Genomic DNA, 23,657 nt, shown 5'->3' with positions numbered 1-23,657 from the left:
GACGCTCATTAAAATTAGCCATGTGTGTTTTCGTCGTGCCTGAGTGGATACGAAGACATGAAGTGTCAATCACCTGTGGTACATTACCCGCATATCAGAGGCACATACCCACCCGCGGGGATGTGCCACTGTCTGGCGGAATGTGTTTGACGACGTTCACGATGGGAGTGTGATATTAATCATGACGTGGCAGCGAGTCATATTCGTTAAACCATCTTACCCTCCCATACTAATTTTACATTACCCCAATTTAAGGCGGTGATAACGAGAGCACCCAGACATCGCGGCTAAATAGATAGACGCCAAAAGTGCTTGCAGTAGGAAAATAAATGCTTCGCATTTAATAAAAAGCAACGGCTCCAATAACTGTTCAAGTTCAACTGTTCACTCGACACACCAGCAGCGTTTTGGAACTGAATCACTCCTAATCTCTCGATACCCTCGGACACACACTCTATCAAATCAACCGGTCGTGATGCACTACACCATACGAATTATGAATGCAGAACAACTATATCCCGGCAACGTGTCTTAGCAAAGAACTTTGTTGGAGTGGGAAGTAGCGCTCACGAAAAGCCGGTAAATTTTGTCAAGAAAGCTTCGCTCTTAATTTATAGTGCAGATGACAACAGGGGCGACAACAAAGACAGAGCTAAGATGACCAACTAGCTCAATCGACACCCCGCTTTACTTTAAAACAGCCTGTGTCAGACAGGTACCATCAGTATGTTTTGTCATTACGAAATGGTGCGGAAAGACAGTAGAACCAATAGTTTACCTTATTTTTATTGCGATGGCAATCATGCGGACACTCCGGGCGCATTTCTGCCCTCACCGTTATGTTATGTGTAAAGTTTAACTTATGGTGACCTCGCAACTCACCGTAGCAGATCATCACCGCGGGTTCACGCTTAGCGAGCCACAGGGCCACGACTGTTCTGTGACCTACTCGCGTGTAGCGCACCGCTCCGTGCGCGCTCAACTAACAATGCCTTTATGCGCGGCGCGGCAAAACAGACAGTGTTCGAATAACAGAAATACACCAACACTTTATTGCCCTTGGCGGCACCCCTAACAACAGTACAACGTCCGCTCCCGGGACGCGGAGAGCAAAGGCACCCGCACGCGGACGTTCACGATAAGGGGAAACCGCGAGCACGTCGCACCAGGCAAAGGCGAGCTTTGACACGCCGGTCGGGAAAAGTTCTCTTGCGGCTATGCTGCGCACTCTCACGATGACCACTGGGCCTGGTCGCGAGCGTTAAGGCAAACCTCGTACGCGTAGGCCTACTGCAAGTGCGGCTCGGTGTGGTACAACCACTTCCAGCACTAGGCACCGCTGTGGGCTTAGCGTACGGTACAGAAGCTAGCACTCAAGTAAACACGCCTGCCGGGATGCGTATTTCAAATTGCTGGCCCCGCACCGCACGAAAGAGGGAAATGAAAGAGTGTGAGGAGGACGCCAGCGCCAGCGTCAGGATTGCTCGCGCGCTATTGGTCCCTGTCTGTAGGTGACGTGCTGGTGACGCACGCCCGCGCTCGCGATGGAATGTGCGGAGTTTTTCCGGCTGTTCCACCGTAGGGAAGCACCCACAACCTGCCGCCACACTCTTTCTCTACCTTTTCCTTCTGCCTTTCTGCATCCCTCTCCCTGTAAGAGCTGAGCCGAACCGTACTACCCGCAAGAGTTGTAGAAGAGTGACTTTTTTATTTTGTTTTATTCAATCAACCACTACATCATACGCGCCACTGCTGGCATGGTCGACGCTCATGTGCGAATTAAAGTTCGAAATTACCACCTAACGTTCAATCACATGCATCCCGCTTCTGTCACACACCATACCAGCTCCAACTGCCCTTGTAGAAACGCAATTCATGCTGTCATGGCAGACGCCCAGACGCTCACATCTGGGACGCCAACACATCAAACGTGAAGCGCTTTTCGGTCAACGACGCAGTTCCGAATGACATGGAAGCCTCGCGCACATTCACGTGCGAAATAACATATTCGCACATTGAAACCATCACCATGCTATCGCCATGTTATCGAAATTCCCTCGCTCGCGCCCTCGCCGCACGGAAGCGATCCATCCTAGACACCGAATGGGCAAAGGTGCTTCGGCACGATGGAACAGCCGTGAACACTTCTCTGTGTTTCCGTGACTCCGCGACCACGACAGTGACTGCCGGTATGTCTTCGGGAGATCGGCGGCTGAGCGAAAATTCGCCTTATGTCTTTGCTTCAAATGACCACGAAGCGCTCAATCTTGAGGGAGTTAACAATGCCCTCTCCGAGGCTTCCGCGGTGTTTGAATAGGCAGCTCGAGCACCCAACTGAAGTCTTTTCTTCGCTACCTTAATGTGTAATCCAGACCCCGTCCCGTCCCTCGTTACCACGGATTATGGCGGGGGCTGCGCCACTTAGCCGGAGAGGGTCTATGGCAGAGCGGGGAGCATGGCTGAAAACGAGGTGCAGGTGTGCAAGTTTAGTCGGTGTCGCTGCGTCACCAGCGCGCGCGTCACCAACACGTCACCTCCAGAGGCGAACCAATACCGCGCGAGCAATCCTGAGGCTAGCACTGGCGTCCTCCTCGCACTCTTTCTTTCCCTCTTTCGTGCGATGCGGGGCCAGCAATTCCAAATACGCTGCCGGGATGACAAGGGCCACCCCAGGCAGGGTACAGTCCGGCGATTCCCAAGGGGACGCGGACGAAGAAAACACGTGCTTATCCGGCGCCGAACCCGGAGGAGAAAGCGCCTCTCCCGGCGCGCACGTGTCTCGGCCTCCCGAGAACACGTGCCGCGCCCGTGCGTGACGCCAGCTATAGTCACGCGCCGTTGCCAGAGCAACGGGAAAAGAACGAGGAGAGCGACCCTACGGCGGAAAGCCCGCGAAATGGTCGTGGGCACGCCTCAGATCCCCACAAACTCTATTGATGTTGTCGCTCCAAATGACCATCATTTCACTCCGTTCTGCGAGTTGCACAATATCTCGGCTATTACGCTTCGTTTAATATCCGAGGAAATTGCCACAAATCACTCGCCTCTCGATGACGATCTGCGCTTTGACGATGTCCACGAGAGTTGGCACCGTGCTGGCCAGGTGGCGGATGTCTCCGGGAGCGAATCCCAGAGGCAATGCCAGGTCGGTGATACCAAAGTCATGGGGGTCTATGTTGATCGTCATCGTTTGCTGCATTGCGTTAATTGGTATCAATATTGATTGCACAACACCCGTGTTCCCACATTCATGTGCCACCGTCCCACATGTAAGCTGCTGGATTGCACTTTTGAGCTCGAGGTCAAGGGTTCGGTTTCTCACCAGGATTCGAGGCGTTGGTAAAGAACTTCGCGTGGACAAGAATGCACTCAGAGTCGTCATCTACACAGCGTTCCTTAAAAATCACTATGGCAGCTTCTGTAGGTTGAACCCATGTATCACCTGATTTCGCGTTCATGTCGCTAACTTTCGGCGCATGCCAATAAACCTCGTAAGATAGGCCGTACGCTCTGAGGGCGGTTACTATCACATATTCAAGGGCATTCCGCCCACATAGTGACGTCACAAACCCAGAGTGACGTCATAAGCACGACGCAGGACCATGCCGAGTAGCTCCTGCGGTACGCCGACGGCCAGCAGCCACGCGAACAAGGAGATTCCAGTAAAAAAAAAAAAAAACTTCTGATCGCAAAAGAACCTTTCCAATCTACGCGCCGCACGACGATAGAGTGTAAAGCAAACCGAGAGCCGCTTTTCGAGCCACTTTTAGTGACGTAATCAACACGTCGGTTGCTACTTCACGAACTCGGCTCAAGTGAGCTGAGACGGTTGGCGGAGAGACATGCGTGTCGAGGAAAAAATGGCTCAGCCTCTCGCACTTCTTAGCCTCACTATAGTACTACGCAAAAGCCATTCAATGGAAATTTTTGTAACTCACATTGCCGTGGCGGCATACGCGAAAAATCTGGCGCCGGCGAGTTTACGGTTATACGGAACTCGAAGGTGAGCGGGCCACGTGCGTATTTGTATGCACCGTTAGCCAATTGTTGATGCGATCATGGGCTCGTCGGCGATCAGTCGTTTCTGATGAGGCAAATCTCTTTATTGAGGCCACTTGTCATTTCACGCTGTAGGTGCTAATTTTGGCAAGTGAAATGTGGCGCTGGCGAGAATGTGGATACATGTCTGATTCCCGGCATGAAAAAAAAAAACAGCAAGAAGAGGGTCGGGCGTTGGGGAGCAGTAGCATTGCACAATGCAAAAGTCAAGTCAGTTTTATTCAGTTCCCCTGCGTGCAACATAAGATCTTTACGTTGTCCGAAAGAAAGAAAGAAAGAAAGAAAGAAAGAAAGAAAGAAAGAAAGAAAGAAAGAAAGAAAAGGAAGAAAGAAAGGAAGACAAAAAAGAAAGAAAGAAAAAAAGAAGAAAGAAAGAAAAAAGGAAGAAAGAAAGAAAGAAAGGAAGGAAAAAAGGAAGAAAGAAAGAAGAAAAGGAAGAAAGAAAGAAAGAAAGAAAGAAAGAAAGAAAGAAAGAAAGAAAGAAAGAAAGAAAGAAAGAAAGAAAGAAAGAAAGAAAGAAAGAAAGAAAGAAAGAAAGAAAGAAAGAAAGAAGGAAGGAAGGAAAGAAAGAAAGAAAGAAAGCATGTCAGGCATTCACACCTCGAGCTTCGTTCGCTTCCATTATTCCTATGGCGCTCTTGTGCCACAAGTTATTGCTCCCTGATTGGTCATTCGATTGCAGCTCCTAGCGTACAATATCAAATGCTCGAGATAGACCTGGTAAGGGCCGGCACCCTTCCCGGGGCCACCAGTGCCTTACCTCCGTGACCGTGTAAGTGTGCTCTGGAAAAAAAGGCGATATAGAGGACTTCTAGCAAGAGAAATCTAGAGAACATGCTACGCGCGCACTTGTATTTACAAACGTGTCGTGGAAATGGAGTTTTGAAAAAATGCAATTTATATGCTTGCCGAATTCCGTCATGCCGGCTGCTGAAGAAAGCACCGGACAAAAGTAACCATATGAGATACATACATCTCGGCACTTTGTTGAAAAAAAAACAAGAAAAAAAACGAAATAGAGGTGACGTAATACACGCGGCAAACTTACGACCACCGGTCGTATCCACGAGGCTTTCAGTTGCTGCGAGAAAAAGAAAATTAATTAAGCGTGTCACTTAACAGTCCTCATTACTACAATGCATGTGCTGCCACTGCGGTTGTTGTAGGATGTGATGCCAATATATGTCATATTTATACTTTCCAGCATCTCGTTTATCGCGTTAATCTGGTGAACTATTCACGAATCCGGCACGTTCATGTTTGTGCACGCAAATAACGTTCATTGATTGATTGATTTGTGGGGTTTAACGTCCCAAAACCACCATATGATTGTGAGAGACGCCGTAGTGGAGGGCTCCACAAATTTTGACCACCCTTGGGGTTCTTTAACGTGTACCCACGTATTTAACGTTACAACGTCAGAGTGTTATCAGGAAAATTATAGAAGGGCGTGAAATGTTGCGATCAGAAACCGATGAACTGGCAGTAAAACTTCTATCCTACAGTTAAAAACTTAAAAATGAAATATAGCGAAGTCGCGGCACGAATTCAGTGCGCTTGAAGGCATGCAGCGGCGCGCTACACTCGTTTTTACAGCGTGGTTCGTGTCCGTTTCCAGCTACACACGGATAACTCACCCATGATTTGAAAACAAGGGCAGTTGTAGATGTAGAGGTTTGATGTTGATGATGATGGCGGCGCAATTCTCATCACCGTGGCGCTCACCCACTAAGCGGATGGACTAAACACGGGGCGGCAGAAGAGACTTTGAAGCTAAGGAAAGCTGTATATTTACTTAAATATAAAACACCAAATATAACTCAAAATGGTAAGCGAGGAAGTGGTCGAAATATGAGATGGAACTTGTTAAAGAGTTTGTTGGTTGGTTTGGTTCTGGAGGAATGGCTTAACTAAAGGGCACCAGAAAGCTCAACCCGCTCCGGAGGACTGGCCATGAATGGTGCAGCTATAGAAATTGTCAAAGAAAAATGAGGGGGGGGGGGGGGGGGACAAGAACATTCCAAGAAAACAAAAAAAGTGTTTCTTAAACATATGAAAATGTTAGAGCTGTGACATTTTTCAACAGGCATCTTATCGTAATTATAGGAACGTAATATAAATACGTTTATTAGATTTTTCATTAAAAATGAAATAAAGTAAGGGGTCGAAATGACAAAACTTCTAATTCGTAAGTTCATTTTCTCTTCATTCAACCAACTTTGCTAATGTCCAGCAATCCAGTGGCGTATCCAGGGAGTGTCACAACAAACCCGTGCCGCCCCCCCCCCCTTTTTTTCTACGTCATGGCATGCAGATATAAAAATGATCCTTTCAATGTGGTGCCCCCACCCTCGAAAAAAGTCTGATTCGTTTACGAAATTTTTTAGGCGTAAGACGTTTTTGTGGATTCCCAAAGCCCCTAATGGGAGTAAAACTACAGTGTACTAATAGCGACACCAATACCGCACACATGTCGCAGTGCCCCCATGTGGTTGCGTAGGGGGCGCTGCAACATGGGGGCCGAGGTTTTCAACGAGACAGAATTCACTTCGATGTGTGACTAGGTCATGAGGTGGGTTGGCGACTTGCAGGACGCGCAGTAGCTTTTCTGGGGGGCAAGCGAGCCCTTCGGAGTGCAGGATAGCTAGTAACGAGGGAAACAACCAGGGAGACTCTTCGACAGGTGGTATGGACAGATACGATTCCAAAGTGGCACCAATGTCTAAGATAGGTAAAGTCCGGGGCATAAATAGACGCAGCCACGAGCGCCGAGCCAATTCAGACATAGAGTATATTAACATGCAGGGTGGTAGGAACAGGCTGAAGTGGGAAGAGATAGAAGAACAGCTAAGGGAAGAGAAGCCGATGGTATACGGTTTTGTAGAAACACATCTCAGGGACATCGAACAACCTCCGAACAATCCGGACTACGCGTGGCAATATTGTAATAGAACAGAAGGCAGCAGAAAGGGGGGTGGTATTGGGGCATTCATTCATAAAAGTACAGACTGGCAAAGGGTCAAGCAGGAGTGCAAGGAACATTTATGGCTAAAAGGGAAAGTGGCAGGTCAAATGACACTCCTTGGTTTCGAGTACTTGTGGACGGGAGCAAAGGCCAGAGAGGAAAACCAGGCAATGGTAGAGTGTATATCAAAGGACATTCAAGAGTTAGGAAGAGAGTGTGAGATAATTATACTAGGAGACATGAATGCGCACATAGAAGATATAGATGGGTATACCGACCCGACAGGCAAAATGATCATGTATATGTGTGAAAGGCTTGATCATTTGCAACAGTACCGAGAAGTGTGAAGGGCAAATAACATGGGAGGTAGGAAGGCTGCAGTCAACGATAGATTATGCACTGATGTCACATAGTATGTATGATAAGCTCAGGGAATGCACATAGATGAAGGTGGCTCCAGAAGTCTGGGTAGTGATCACAAACGTATCAAGCTAAGTTTTGGAAGAGCAGTGAAAGTGGGAAGGAGACAAGATGAGCAACTACAGGAAAATTTTTATTCAGAAAGGCAGATTGAAATAGCCAGTAAACAAATTGAGAAAGCAATCACGGAGGATAATAAGACAGTGTGGACATACATGAATCTAATTAGACTCTTTGAGCTAGAACTTGCTAAGACGCGTAACAAGTCACCCCGGAAAAGAAGACACAAACCCAAAAGTTGGTGGAATGAGGAAGTTAAGAGAGCCACAGCAAAACGTCAGGAAGCCTCTAGGGAACACAGACATGCTAAGCAGCGGGGTGAACCGACAGGTGATGTTGAAAGAAAATGGGAAACCTTTCTAAGCTGTAGAAGGGCTGCATCCCTTCTGATCAATGAAAAGATTAGAATAAAGGGAGCTCAGTGGCTGGCAGAAGTACATAAAAAAAGATAGAAAGGCAGCTGCGAAATTTTGGAACCATCTAAACTGCCTAAGAAATGCGACGAGCCTAGAGCAGAGTTTCATAACTACAGCCCAAGGTGCCAGGCTAGAAGGGGACGAAGCTATTGAATATATAAGAGCAAGGGTGACAGAAAAATTTCAACAAAGAAGTACTTTATGCACCACAATAGACAAGGACGAATCAAGTGGTGCAATGACTCCATTTTCACAACGAGAATGGGAAAGGGCTGAGAAAAGGGTTCCTAGTAGTACATTAACAGGCCCAGATGGCATTCCAATTAGGCTGATAAAGACATTAGGTCCGAAGTCTGAGCAGGCTTTGAGAGAGGCAGTGAGCAAAATAATAATCGATGGTGAAGTTCCCGATGGATGGAAACTTAGCAGGATGAGCATGATCTATAAAGGAAAGGGGGACAAAGCTGACATAAACAACTACCGTCCTATAACAGTGACATCAGGGGTCTACAGGCTGGCGATGCAGATTATAAACGAAAGACTGCAGGCATGGATAGAAGATGAGGGGGTGCTGGGGGAAGTGCAGAATGGGTTTCGGAAACACAGGAGGTTGGAAGACAATCTGTTCTCACTGACGCAGTGCATCGAAATAGCAGAAAAAGAACACAGGCCCTTGTGGCTGGCATTCTTGGATATCAAGGGAGCGTACGATAGCGTGGTTCAAGAGGAATTGTGGGGAATACTGGACACACTAGGCGTGGAACATGTAGTCACTAATCTTTTAAAGGGTATCTATAAAGGTAACAAGGTAGTTATAAAGTGGGAAAAACAGGTATCCAAGCCTGCAGAGGTTAAACGGGGGCTTAGGCAGGGGTGCCTCCTGTCACCCTTATTATTCATGATGTACCTACAAGGATTAGAGGCAAAATTAGAGAGAAGTGGGCTGGGGTTCAACCTCTCTTTAGTCAAACAAGGAAAACTTATTGATCAGGCACTACCAGCATTAATGTACGCAGATGATATTGTGCTAATGGCCAACAACAAGGAAGATTTGCAGAGATTGATGGACATCTGCGGTAATTAGGGAGATAGGTTAGATTTTAGATTCAGTAAGGAAAAATCAGCAGTCATGATTTTCAATGACAACGAAGGTAGTGAGCTTAAAATACAGGAGGTCACGCTAGAGATAACAGATAAATACAAATATCTGGGCGTATGGATAAGCAAAGGGACCGAGTACCTGAGGGAACACGAAATATACGTGACGACTAAAGGTAACAGGAATGCAGCAGTGATGAAAAATAGGGCACTGTGGAATTACAATAGGTATGATGTTGTGAGAGGAATATGGAAAGGGGTCATGGTTCCTGGGCTGACGTTCGGCAATGCGGTCTTGTGCATGAGATCACAAGTTCAAGCAAGATTAGAAATTATGCAACGTGGAATAGGTAGGCTTGCTTTAGGAGCTCACGGGAATACACCAAATCAGGGAGTACAAGGTGATATGGGATGGACATCATTTGAGGGCAGGGAAGCTAGCAGCAAGATAAAATTTGAGAAGCGATTGAGAGAAATGAAGGAGGAGCGTTGGGCTAGGAAGGTTTTCAGCTACTTGTACATGAAGAATGTCGATACAAAATGGAGGAAGCGAACCAGGAAGTTGACTGGTAAATACTTAGAAAACAGCAGGTGGCTAAACCAAAAAGAACTATCGGTTAAGAAGAAAGTGAAGGAAACGGAGACTGACATGTGGAAAATGGGCATGATTAAGAAGTCCGCACTGGAGATCTATCGAACTTTTAAGCAGGAAATTGCCAAGGAAAGGATCTATGATAATACTCGGGGTAGTTCTCTACTGTTTGAGGCAAGGACGGGAGTACTGCGAACCAAGACATATCGGGCCAAATACGAAGGGGTAGACACAGTATGCAGTGCGTGTGGAGAGGAAGAAGAAACTGCCGACCACTTGATAATGTTCTGTAAAGGGCTTCACCCTATAGTTCAGGATGATGGCGCAGAGTTTTTCAAAGCACTGGGGTTTAGGGACCGGGAGGGCAAAATAGACTTTAAGCAAGTAGACTTAACTAGAAGGAGGTTATCTGATTGGCGACTAAAGTCAAGGCACGAGTGAAAATTAAACTCTTCACTGCAAAGTACGAATCCTCAAACTCACTTTTTAAGAAAAAAATAAATAAATATAGTTTTGAGTTCATTAAGTATTACGGCTTGGTGGCACTAGCCACCGCCCGATCTAAAGGGTACAGCCATATCCATCCATCCATCCATCTGAGAGGAGGAATCGATTAATATGTGGGGTTTAACGTCCCAAAACCACCATATGATTATGAGAGACGCTGTAGTGGAGGACACCGGAAATTTCGACCACCTGGGTTTTTTTAACGTGCACGCAAATCTGAGAGCATGGGTCTTAAGGATTTTTGCCTCCATCAAAAATGCAGCCGCCGCAGCTGGGATTCAATCACGCCACCCGCGGGTCAGCAGCCGAGTACTTTAGCCACTAGACCACCATGGCGGGGCGAGAGAAGGAAAGAGACGAACATTATCTGGACGCACCGTCGGGCCGAGTGGTCAAAGCATATATGTTTCCAGCCTCCCTGCCTACCCCCTCCCCCTTAATGAACTCGCTTGTCGTTGGTGCCCCCCTCTTCAAAAAATTCCGGCGCCGCCACTGATTAAGGAAGTAAAATGAAACCATAAAATCTGACGTAGACGTTGCAGACAGAATTTAGAACTGCGTATGAACAAGACTTTCGGGACTCAACATCTGCAATAAAGCCCACCTAACCTGCGTAGCCTCCTTGGCTATATTAGCAAGAGAACCGCAGCTCCGTTGTTCATGCAGATTTCGTTTGGGAAACTGGGTTATCATTATTTTTTTTTTCACATTAACAAAAAGATTCCTTGATCAATACGACCAGCAATCGAAATTTTGCCGCATGTATTACGTAGCCACACAAAGCGAAGCATAACCTAACTCCTAAATTAAGCTATGACTGAAGTCATGCCTGTCGATCGTTGACGTTCTTCCTGACTTGTCTGAACTCTTCCAGCTGAAAATTGGCGAGCTTGGTTCATGCTGGTCAACACACTGCCCTCAAGATCGTCTCACTGCACTCTGGAAACATGTAGCTTCTGTGGTAGCGTTCTTTGAAGGCTCTCTTCAGCAACAATAAACGTAATCTTGCTAGCTTCGAGTTCCCTTACTTGACCACTATGCGATTGTGACTTTCCTATCAAGAATAGTATGTCATGCTAGAAGCGGGCGGTTGTTTTGGGAGTGTCAGATATCCCTTCTGAAGTTATCTACCCTGACGTGTTTATATTTGGCGGCATTTTAAGCCAAAAGAGAGGCTGGTGTAGAGGCACAGCCGTTCTTTGAGCCAATCGGAACTGATATGGTGGTGGTGGTAGTGGTTAGAAGATGAGAAAGGGCACCTAATTTCTGCAACCCGGTCGGGAGCAGGGCGCAGTGCCTATGATATGGCTGAGAGTATTGAGAGATTTATTTTTGGTAAATTTTTCACCTCTTTCTTGATTAGGTGTTCTTTAATCCGGCGTTTGCAGTTAGTTAAGGCGTACAGTTTTCTACCGCAAATCATTCCACTGTACAATCTTCAATTTAAAAAAAAAGAATTTCGTTTGAAAATTGTGGTTGAGTTTCTTTTTTATAGTTGCTGAAAGCGTAATTTTTTAAACTGCGTGTCATATCTTGTTTAGCTTACTATTTTGTACACCGGTTAAGAACGTGCATGAAACCGTTCTGCTAAAGTTGACCATACTCTGCTGCAGTTTCGATTTTGCATTGCAGCATTAGCAGCATGGACGACCGCGCGTTGGCTTGAACGTCGCCGCAACGTTTGTGTATGTGCTCGCGAAAAGTGCGTCTTTTGCATTTTACGCGACGTGTGGCGATCCAAATCGCTCCTTTTCACCCCCGATCATATTCTCCCTCAGTCTAGAAGCAGCAGTTTGCGTGAATAAGCTCGCCGTTCGCCCATATTCGGTACCTTCCGTGACGCTGCCGGGCGCTTGAGCCGCAGAGATGTCTCTAGCGGACGAACTGTTGGCCGATTTGGAAGACGCCGGAGACCTCGAGGAAGACCAGCTGTACCAGCAGGACACGCACATTCAGGAGGTCGAAGATGTCATACCGCTCGAGATCGACACGAAGGTCAAATCGGTGCGTGCGATCGCCAAGCTTCGGGACTCCGAAGAGGTAAGATGTGCGTGCGCATTCGAAATGCGGTGAATGTGTTCGATGTGCTTGGTTATTTCCGTGCGGGGGTTTCATTGTGGGAACTCTGGATAAGAAGAAGCCATATAGAAAACGAGTTGTGTAACTTATCCCTATTTTCTGCCTCTTGAAGACTTCGCGCCGCGTCGACAGATAGTTTCGTTTGCCCCGTCCCCAGCCTCGCTCAAAACAAACCCTTCCAGACTATCGGAAGGTCCTAGTGTTGGTTGAACACAACGTATGTTTTCATCGCAGAATATAGTGCGTGTTAAAAGTACTGAGGTAACCAGTTAACGAATGCTGCCAGAACCTAAAGGGTCCCTCAAAGGGTATTTTCACATTGTTTTTGCTTACACCACTTCTGGAGCAAATCGTTTGCACCATAATTCAATCGAAGCACCCGTTGTTGAAGGAGCTACGAGTAATAAACATGTATCCTCTAACATAAACATGTTTTGCATGCATACAAGAACATGATACGCAACGTTGACTAACATCCAAACAGTTCTGTTGTGAACACCATGACACTTGCTTTCCTTTTCTAGCTGGCCCGCGTTATGAGCGAAATCAAACAGAAAGTGTTGCAGGCCCGCAAGGAAGAAGGTAAGTGCACTTTTACCTGTGCTTAAATGGCTCTGGTTTTTTTGGGGGGGAGGGGGGGGGCGGTTTTTGACATTTTCGCTTCACACTTCAGTGACCGGCCCCGTTGAAGCAGACCCGGAATACCAGCTCATCGTCGAAGCCAACAACCTGGCTGTCGAGATTGACAACGAAATAAGTAAGCAAACCGATGGAGACATTGTCCTCTCTACTTTCTCCTAACAGTGGTGAAGCAAGCGTAAACGTGAAAAATAGTGTTACCAATTGTTTGAAACCCTCTGAAGTTAGACAGTTATATGTTATAAAATGCAAACATGTTTGTTTGCTTACCATTTACAGTGCCCATAGCTCTCACGCTTTGGAAGTCAGTGTTATTGCACCCCAAACCCTGCTGATGTGAGTGTTGTACTCAGGTTCACCGTACAACTCACATAATGAAAGGCTATGGTGGACACGTAGGGCTTCATTGCTACCGCACCAGGCTATTAAGGATGAGAGCCCAAAAATTGCAATATAATACCCAGACAGGAACGAGGCACAAGTCGAAGCATGCTCAAACAAGCCACGCATCGTGTCTTGTCTGCTTGTCGTTTTGTGCTACTCCTAAAGTTGTATCCTCATAGTTTGACCAGAAACCACATTTATTTTGTATAACTGCAAAACATTTCTGCACAATTCGGCATTAACTTTGTAATCAAGCTACTTTTTTGTAGTACCTGTATGAGTGCTGCATGCTTTTCTAGATCATTCCATCTGACAATTACCAAAGTTATTTCTGATTTCTGCATGGCATGTGCTTTATATTATAAACGCTGGCAGCTTACACAGACGCTCGTGCCTGCCAGCACGCGCTAACTGCTGTTAGCGCGTGCTGTTAGCAACAATGCAGTCAACATGCGCTGTTAGCGCGTGTTGACTGCATTGTTGGATAGGATGAATAAGCGAGCCCCACCGTGGTGGTCTAGTGGCTAAGGTACTCGGCTGCTGACCCGCAGGTCGCGGGATCGAATCCTGGCTGCAGCGGCTGCATTTTCAATGAAGATGGAAATGTTGTAAGCCCGTGTGCTCAGATTTAGGTGCACGTTAAAGAACCCCAGGTGGTTGAAATTTCCGGAGCTCTCCACTACGGCGTCTCTCATAATCATATCATGGTTTTGGGACGTTAAACCCCACAAATCAATCAATCAATGCATAAGTGAATGTGCATACCAATGTATTGAAAGACTGTTGCGAGATGTATTTTTTTGGTAACTTTCCGCTCTAGACATCATTCACAAGTTTACCCGGGACAACTACCAGAAGCGATTCCCCGAGCTGGAGTCGCTTGTCCCAGGAGCCCTGGATTATGTCCTGACCGTAAAGGTATGCTTTAACTATGCCTATTAATCACACAAGTTTACTTCAAAGGAAAAAGAAAGGTTATGTTCATTTTATTTGTTTGTAGATTAAATGCAGTAGTATTCTTGTGGTGCTTTAACATGTACATTCTAAGGGTTAGCATGCCATGGATGTATACAATCTGCATACGTGAACTGACCATTTGCAAAAATCTGCTAGGCAGCTTTCCTGCAAGGTTATTTTCCAACCCAAACCTCTTGTGCGCAGACTGCATTTTTCGCTCACTGTGCTTTTACCGCTCCTATTTCAGTGAAAGCACGTGAGTACAACAAAACAACATTTAGTCCCAGCTCATGCGAAGCCTCAAATTGCATGGTGGATGAGGCACCTGTCATTCGTAAGTAAGGGGTGGGGATAAGGCAAAAACACAATGAGTGTGAAAAGCAGTCTGTGGACGAGAGGTTTCAATTGGAAAACAATCTTGCAGGAATGTCCCCTTGCAGATTTTTGCAGATTGTCAATTAGGAGCTTTTATTTTGTGAACATCTTTTCGAAACCTTTCTTTTCATACATCATGGCTGATGAGCAAATTGTGGTCAAAGGTCCGTTCACCGTCATTGGCAGTTTCTGTCCATGCCTATGTCAGGTCCAGCAATGCCGGGTCAGACGTGTGAGTTAGGAGGATGCATAATGTTACAAAGTATGGCCTCATTTGTAGTAGTGCTTGCTCATTCCTTCTCTACGCATTAAGTCTGGCTTTACTAGGGAACCATTGTGATGAATACGTTTCTATTGTGTTAATACACTTTTGCCAAGAGATCTAACCGACCTCATGTAGCCTACATTCATTTTGCCTTTCGTAATACATAAAGTGCTTTAACCAACAATGTAAACGTCAACTCTAAGATGTAGAATCAATGACGCTGCCCTCCTCTCTCAGTCGTAGATGCATACTGGGATGTTTCGCAGTGCATTAGCTGTCATGCAGAGCTGTCATGCCTTTTCTGTGTAGGAACTTGGCAACAGCTTGGAAAAGGCCAAGAACAATGAAGTGCTGCAGAGTTTTCTGACACCTGCCACCATCATGGTCGTCAGCGTCACAGCATCGACGACACAGGGGCAAGTAGTGTTGTTCTTTGATTAGTCATGCGTTTAACCCTCTGTTGCGAGCATTTCTGAGGAGGGCAAAGTTAACAAAGTGAGCGTGTAATACACATGCATTTGACAATGGTACGCTAACAGGTTATTGCTGTTACTGGCGTCAATCATCTTACACTACTGTGTTCATATTCATATGCATGTCACCGCCACTTCAAGTAGCAGTGCTTGCATGCTTATAGAGCAAGACATCTTCAGGTACCTCTCTTCTATCATTCTCACTCTTGGGTCCTTGTTTTTTTATTTGCAACCATGCAGGCAACTACTTTCGCAAGAGGAGTTGACCACCATCTTTGAGGCGTGTGACATGGTAAGCACTGACTGTCAGAAAAGCAGCACATTACAAACTTCTAGAACCATCAGTGAAAATATAAAAAGAAGGACTGTTCTGGAATTCAGTACTACTAACGCACTATAAGTTTGCAATGTCATATTTAGATCGCAACGCTTATGACATTTCGAGAGATGCGTGCGTAATAGGTGGTCTTGCAAACTCTCATTTATCAAAGCAACACTTCTATGCCTTGTGCACTTGAGGTTTCCTGCGCATCATAGCATGCTGAATGGCATCATTTCTTTCTGTGCAACCTGGTGACCACAAGCAATGTCTTACAGGCTCTCGAGCTGAACGACTTCAAGTTGGAGATCTACTCGTATGTCGAGTCACGGATGTCGTTCATTGCACCCAACCTCTCTCAAATTGTCGGAGCGTCGGTTGCAGCGAAACTGATGGGTGAGTTTCAGAGGTTGCTTCTCGCGCCTTGAGCTGTCGCATCGCTTTTGCAATCGATTCGAAGTCCATGTGACGTGCTTCGTATTTTCGCTGTTGCTTTTCTACTTGATTTCTGTGGATCAGTCAGCTGATCAATCAACCAATGATTTGCTTAATTTCTCAACCTTAGGTGTAGCCGGTGGCCTGACCAACTTATCCAAGATGCCCGCCTGCAATGTGCTCGTGCTCGGCTCCCAGAAGCGCACGCTGTCTGGCTTCTCCTCCACGGCAGTCATGCCGCACACGGGCTTTGTCTACTACACGGACATTGTACAGAACACACCGGCGGTGAGTTGCGGTAGCCACTTGCTCGTAATTGTGCTTATTTAACTATCGTCACGACATAACCACACTGCTCTGCATCTCCTCGTGGTCAGGACCTGCGACGCAAGGCCTCCCGGCTGCTGGCAGCCAAGTGTGTGCTGGCGGCGCGCGTGGACAGCTTCCACGAGTCCCCGGACGGCACGGTGGGTGTGTCCCTCCGGGAGGAGGTGGAACGCAAGCTGGACAAGCTTCAGGAGCCGCCGCCCGTCAAGCAGGTCAAGCCGCTGCCCCCGCCCATCGACCAGAACCGCAAGAAGCGCGGAGGACGCAGGTCTGTATCTCTCGAGAGGTCCCTTACATACGAACGTGTCACAACGCAGAACCATGGGTTGGCAAAAAAGTGGAGCTCACTCAACACTCACTCAGAAAATGTATTTCATGCTTAAGGCTCCCTTGGACTCAAACTGACCAAAATACGACTGAAGTGGACTCGCCCAGACTAAGATTCACTAAAATCTCCCTCAATGAGAATCACTCAGACTCAAAATTGCCAAAGTATTACAGTGGAACTCCGATTATAGGACTTACATAGGAGAAGGCAAAACCGTCGTGCAATTTGGGCGTCGTATAATCAAGAAACTAAAATTATAAGCAGTGACACTCAGCCTTGCCCAAAAAACAGGTGCAGACTGCCTGAATAAGCCCCCAGCACAACATTGTGCCTCTGCAAAGAAAGTTAATTGAATTATTCTTGCCAGTGGCAGCTAATGGCAGCATTGCTTAGTTGGAGGAAAGGCGAGCGCATCTTTATTCTCAACCTTCAAAAAAATCGAATGCGACGCGCAACTCTGTACTGATTGATAAAGTCCGAAAATTGCCAGCATGTGAAATTGAAACTGGGTCGCCAGCAACCTCCAGTCTGAACAGTCAGGCACAGTGTCATTGGTATCACATAATGGCGACGGACAGCGAGTTTGCATAGAATGCTTTCGTGCGTGGCTGATCTGTGCGTGTTGTAGTTTGTTGCCTTGTGAAGTGGAATGAGTGGTGTCCCGCTCTTGGTATGAGTGTTGGCGTCAAGAGAAAGTAATTTTGCACGGAGAAAACACCAGCATCGCCCCCTTATGCGTGCGCAGGCCTGTGATTGCGAGTGCGGCTAAGGCAAAGGATCAGCTGCATGTTAAGGAGGAAAAGTTTCCGCAGACCGAAAGCATGAAAATATCAGCCTTTCAGCTGGCTGAAGCTACTCCGTGTGGATAGTGCTTGACTACGTAACGACCTTGGATACGTACGCACGCAACTGAGGCTTAATTTTGCCATGAATTGAAAAAATTTTTGTTATGCGATGCTCACTCTTCTGCCTAACCGGTTTCTCCCTCGCCATGCCCTTCTCTTTTCAGTCTCTCGGTTTTTTTTTATGTCATGCTATTTATATAGAAGTATATAAATATATTTTACCATTTATATTTCTGACTGCATTTAGTTGATTAGAGCATCATAATTTATGTGTATCTGTATTTCATTTTTTAAACCTTGTATTCTCTTAGTTTCGCACTGTTGTTGCTAACCAAATACTTGTGTTTACGTTTCATAGGAGGTCCTGTTTCAGTGTACACTACGGGACCTTTTTCTGTATATTCTTTTTTTGTACATATTATTATGAAATAATAAAACTTGATTTGATTTGATTATGTAGAAGCACATGAACTTCCAGGAGAATAAGTTTTCCACTCTGAGAAGGCATCCTGTCTCACTCTCTACTTCTCCAATCATCAACCTAAGGGAACGCAAGTTCATATTTTGTACTTGCGAATATTTGGTCGACATTTGATTCAAGCAAAGGTGGTTTTCTTCTTTTGGGCAGAATCTGAAAGTCGTAAGATGGAGGGGGGGGGGGGGGGTTCAGCGTGAAACTTTGTCGTATAACCAGGGCTTCTAATACATCATTTCTGTGGGGATTTTGCCGAGACCAAACCGATTCGTCGTAAAATGCGGGTCATCGCATAACCGGGGGACGTATAATAGAAGTTCCACTGTACTCAGTTGGACTCACTCAGACCTTTGGCTCATTCTTAGTCTGAGTCTGAATTAGTCAACTCATCAGTGTGCTAGCATATAATTTGCCTTTTTTGGTTATGGTTTCAATGCTCTTCAACCACAATATGTAACGTAATCAGTGCTTTCTGTGGCACTTTTCGATCTTGTGCCTTCAAATACAAATTATCAATCATTGCAACCCAGTAAGCACGTTTTTAGAAAACAAGGCTCATACGAGGTGCTTTATCGAGAACTTCCAGTTGAAAGAGTTTCTACGGGGAAATCAATGCACTTCCCTCCTCCATAACATCGTGCTCCCGATTAATATAGAGGTGGCATATGAATGCTGTTGCATTGCAATATATAAGTAGACGCGAATATAAATGTGAACTGGCACGAGGCTGATAGTAATACTAAAGATGAGTGAGTAGTTGGGGCCATAGGGTGTCGAAGTGGATCTCTAACCAGAGTCACCGAGGAAATATAATTTACACTTATACTCGGGCTTGCCAAAATTTGTTTGACTGAACTCACTCAAACTCAATCATAGCCCCGGTTTAAGTCTGAGTTGGTCAACTCGTGAAAGAGTTTGCCTACCTCTGTGCAGAACCAATATCACCACAGAAATGGAAATGGTCTCATGGAAATGGTTTTTCAAGAAGACCCACCATGACAACTCAGTCTTTATGAAAACATTGTGCTGCCAGGTCGGGTCACTGGCCAAATTCTTGGCCAGAAGCTGACCCAAAGGTTGCAGGATCAAATCTCAACTGTGGCGGCCACATTTTTGATGGAAACGAAGTGCTAGAAGCCCATGTGCTGAGATTTAGTTGCACGTTAAATAACGCCAGGTGGTCAAAATTTTCCAAGCCCTTCAATACAGTGCCTCTCACATCATTGTTTTGGGACATAAAGTCTCAACAATAATTCTCATTCTTGTTAGTTCCTGGCCACTGTTGCTGTATTTTGAGAAGGCCAAAGCACCAAAATGCCATTTTTCTTACAGTTAGTTTCAAATTTAAGAAACCCGGCAGCAATTTCACCTCAGGTTTTCTCCGAAATTCCATGCTACGAGTATTTTCAAGCAAGATCACAAATCCGTTTTTATAACCAGCAGCTGTACAAAAGAGGAGTTATTTGTGAACTTTGTGAGACATTGTCCGTAACTGAAGGTGTGCGTCACTTCCACAGGGTACGGCGAATGAAGGAGCGATTTGCTGTGACTGAACTTCGCAAGCAAGCCAACCGAATGAGTTTCGGAGAGGTGGGTTTATCAGTCTGCCTCTGCCATTTTCAACTTCCTATGCAACAGTTCATCTTCAGTTATACCAGTTCATCTTGGTTGAACAGTGCATGCGGGACGAGGACGAAGGGAAAGAACACAGACAAGCACTGACTCGTGACTAGCACTTATTTGGAAAAAAACAGATGATATATAGGTCCCGTGTGCGCTGTTCGACTTAGCTGAACCCATACCAACTCGCTCAAGCTTCCTTTCCTATGCAATAGTGTTAGGAACTTTGGTCTTCGCTTACTGTCAGCTGCAATCACAAACAATGTGAAGGCTAAGCTAATGCTTTGCACCTTTTATGTCACGTTGTCGTCCAGTAAGTTCGTACCACTGAAGCAAAATGTGTTCAACAGTGCTTTGCACCCTCTTGGTGCCTGCATAAACGCTTAGTCATGGGTCTAGATTTACGCAAGTATAGGCATACCTAGATATGTTGAATCTGTAGGCGATCACAGAACACTTCAATAAGTTAGTACACTCAAACTTCGATGAGACGAACCTGGATATAACGAAATATTGGTTATTACAAAGCAAATGAGGAATAGTATTGCAATATCTGTAGTGTTGGGAATGTACCTTTATAACGAATTTTCGCATATAACGAAGTTATTTTCAAGTAAGGTGCAACTTTGTTATGATGAGGTTTGAGTGTGATTCTTTGTAAAAGATATGTGCCTCTGAAAGAGTGCTTCATTTTGTGATCGTTTCTTTTGTTGTTAGAACATTTCAACATGTTTCAAAGCTGCGCAACAAGGCTTGCTAATGGAAAGCGATTATTACGCTGACCAAGTTAGAGCCCTGCTGCATTGGCCATCTGTACTATTAGATATGCAACTTGCTCATGCTGTTAAAAGGTAAAAGCCTCGGATGTTACTCCAAACGCGAAAGATGACCATCGGCATTGGCAGCGTTAGCGCAAGACATGACATCACAGACCGCCAAATTTTGTTGCGTCACTCTGAAATGACATCACAGGACGTCTTATGATGACGTCACCACACAACATCTACGTTTTGTCAGGCGTGGGCTGATCACAGAGACACTGCAAAACCACTGCAGAGAGCATTCTCTTCCTCCGATGCCGGAGGAAGTGCGAAATCACATTAGGTGCTGAAACCCTTCTAGTAGGGTCAATACAATCGACCAAAAAAATGAAAAGGAGGAACTAGCTTTTAGTAATCTTAGGGAAATGCTTATATAAGGGACCATGTGAATATTTCTCTGCAGCATGTGTTCTTTTCGACTAAATGCCTTGTTTGATGACATCCGGTATTTCATCAACATGAATACGTTAACAAAACATGTCTAATGACACGAGAAGCGATTTCTATACCATTAGGACTAACACACTTACAGGGGCATAGCCAACACATGAAAAGTGCCTCACTGCACTTTTTGATAAAGAATTTATAGTAAACTCTCTATATACAAAGTATAGCCATCAACCCTTGAAGGGCAAGATTTGTGTCGTGCTCCACTTTTTGTGTGACTTCTCTTTATTGCTCTCTTGCTCACTTTTATTCCCCCGCCCCCCCTTTTGCAGATTGAAGAGGACGCCTACCAGGAAGATCTTGGCTTCAGCTCAGGGCAGATTGGCAAAGCCGGCGCCGGCCGGATCAGGTCGGCCCAAGTGGATGAGAAGACCAAAGTCCGAATTTCCAAAACACTCCAGGTGAATTAGACAAAACGTTGTCATTGTGTTCAGTGCTTTTTATGTGCATTGGTCCTGTGCATTCACTGTGCATACTTAGTTGAAAAGGTCATGCTAATGTAGCTCTTATACTGTTTTTTCTATGGTGCCTTCTTCATTGTTATGTAGTGTGTATCGATGATATCGTTTCAATGAAGTAATTTTGCTAGCTTTTCTGTGGCCACATTCACCTACTGTATATGCTGGCAATCACATAGAAATGCACGCCTCCATGGTGAGTTGCAAATTTTAGTAGTTTGCTAAAAATGTTGTTTTTGAAAATCGAAGCTATGCTTGCTTTATGCATTGTTGAAATTGTAATCGTTACATGACTCTCCTTTTTTCACTTTATCAACCTTCAACACTTACACTTTTAATTATATTTGTCATCGAGGATATATCCTTAACCACAATACTATGTTTGGTGTTATCAAATTAAGTGAGTGTGTGTGAGGGGGGAGGGAGGAAGCTGTCTGGAATCGCATTGTAGTTGCAAATGTGTGTGTGCGTCCAGTCAATGTGTTTATGTAATCTAAAGCTGGCACCCTTTTGCTAAGCTTTTCGGGCAGACTACAATGATTATAAAAGGGTGCCAGAGTCTTCAGTTGTTTTATGTGGGGAAGTGCTGACCTTTTAGCGTACATGTAGGAGCACGATTTCTGATAGTTTGTTCCTGTGCGATTTGTTACAAGCTTGTGTACTGCATCCTACTTCACAGAAAAACCTCCAGCGGCAGCAAGTGTATGGTGGCAGCACAACAGTCCGAAGACATGTGTCCGGTACGGCTTCGAGCGTCGCGTTCACACCACTTCAGGTAAGCGGTGCATTCAAGCTTTTGTTTTTTTAAGCTCAGACGAACGAGGCCCCAATTTAGTGAACTGCGAAACACATTTCAGATTACTCAATGCATATTCATAAACCGGCTACCACAGAGCAGTTAAACATAGAGTTCAAGCTTTTTGGGCTTGTTGGTGTGCCATTCTTTCAAGCTTTTTGTCTACCATATACTGCACTGCTTTACTTCTGCATGTTTTTGTAATGTAATCGTGTTTGTTGTTTTTATGTCCCCCAAAACCACAACATGATTATGCAGGACGTCGTAGTAGAGGCTTAGAAATTGCCGTCATGTGGGCTTATTTGACATGCACCTAAATCTGAGCACGTGAGCCTCCAGATATACGCAACCATCGAAATACAGCCACCGTAGCCGCATATGTCCAAAAGCACTAGAACAAATTGTGGTAAAAGTTTAAAGGCAGACATCTCACTTAATTATACCTAGCATACATTCTGTTCACATTCAAGTTCATGTTGCTTGTGCCATGCACCGGTTCAAAATGTACCACATGTTGTCACTCACTCCTGCAATGTTTTTTCAGGGTCTGGAGATCGTAAACCCCCACGCGGCTGAAGCGAAGGCCAGCGACAGCGGCGCAAAGTATTTCTCCAACACAGCGGGCTTCCTCAAGATTGCCAAGCAGTGAACAGCAGCGCTTCTCCCATCTTCACCCTAAGTTGTACATACAGGTGTCAAATAAAGTTCGATTGCTCAGCAAACACATAAAATGCTACTTATTTTTGCCGTCTTTTGAGGCTAGTAAATGGTGTATGGCAAGGCTCAACAATTCACAGTTAAGGTGCAACATCAAAGTAGGAAAAGGTATTTGGCAGAGAGTTGCACACTCCTCACAGTGTGGGCACCTTTATTATTATATAGAGTGCAATACGTATAATGTCGTATAGACAAAAGTGTTTGTAGTTTGTGCTCTACTATTACGTCCTCATGCGAAACAATATATTGTTACGCTGAAGCGGCAACGTGTGAAGGGAGGAAAGGAGAACGAAGTGGTCTGTTTGGAAGGAGCTCGGTGTCGGCGCGACTACCCTTCGCCATTTGTTCTTCAGTAAACACGCCTCATCGTAACAGTTTTGGTTAGAGGTGCTGGCTACGATAACGGCGCCCCCGACGAACGGAGACTCATCGACCACTGAGGTGCAATATGCGGAGCTTCGCCGAAGCCGACCACTTGCTGGTCTGCCACCTGCGATGGCGTCTTACAACAACGACAAGGACCCACCTGCTTCCTGCATTCCGTGACAGCTCTACATCCAGCCTCCATCCTTCGCTGGACAAGCTGGAGACGATGTCGACTCATGCCTCAGCTCCTACCAACGGGCGAGTCGGTTTAATGGCTGGGATGCCACCAGCCAGCTCAATAATCTGGGACTCTTTCTCTAAGGTTTGAAAATCTGTATGATTTTAAAATCACGAAGAAAACCTTACGGCGTGGCGGAAGTTCGTCGATGAAATCAAGTTGTGCTTCGGGGATCT

The 23,657-nt window shown here is 45.6% G+C and overlaps 1 protein-coding gene across 1 annotated transcript; it reads left to right on the top strand.

Moving 5' to 3' along the window:
• The first annotated feature begins 11,771 nt into the window (after positions 1 to 11,771).
• Positions 11,772 to 22,891, top strand: Prp31 (pre-mRNA processing factor 31). The gene is made up of 13 exons (XM_037430842.2): positions 11,772 to 12,157; positions 12,721 to 12,778; positions 12,870 to 12,953; positions 14,040 to 14,137; positions 15,126 to 15,232; positions 15,530 to 15,581; positions 15,887 to 16,004; positions 16,174 to 16,331; positions 16,421 to 16,638; positions 19,536 to 19,608; positions 21,179 to 21,307; positions 22,044 to 22,139; positions 22,705 to 22,891. Exons 1-13 carry the CDS (start codon positions 11,984 to 11,986, stop codon positions 22,807 to 22,809), a joined length of 1,470 nt encoding a protein of 489 aa, XP_037286739.1. The 5' UTR covers positions 11,772 to 11,983; the 3' UTR covers positions 22,810 to 22,891.
• Positions 22,892 to 23,657: the final 766 nt, after the last annotated feature.

The sequence above is a fragment of the Rhipicephalus microplus genome, chromosome 7 (genome assembly GCF_043290135.1).
Source record: "Rhipicephalus microplus isolate Deutch F79 chromosome 7, USDA_Rmic, whole genome shotgun sequence".
NCBI lineage: Eukaryota > Metazoa > Arthropoda > Arachnida > Ixodida > Ixodidae > Rhipicephalus > Rhipicephalus microplus.
The sequence above is the reverse complement of the archived record's forward strand: the minus strand, read 5'-3'. Positions and strand labels throughout refer to the sequence as shown.

Coding starts and splice junctions, on each gene's coding strand:
- Prp31 (XM_037430842.2), top strand. CDS start 11,984: ATGTCTCTAGCGGACGAACTGTTGGCCGATTTGGAAGACGCCGGAGAC. Junction 12,779..12,869: donor GCAGGCCCGCAAGGAAGAAG/GTAAGTGCACTT, acceptor TTCACACTTCAG/TGACCGGCCCCGTTGAAGCA. Junction 14,138..15,125: donor ATTATGTCCTGACCGTAAAG/GTATGCTTTAAC, acceptor TTTTCTGTGTAG/GAACTTGGCAACAGCTTGGA.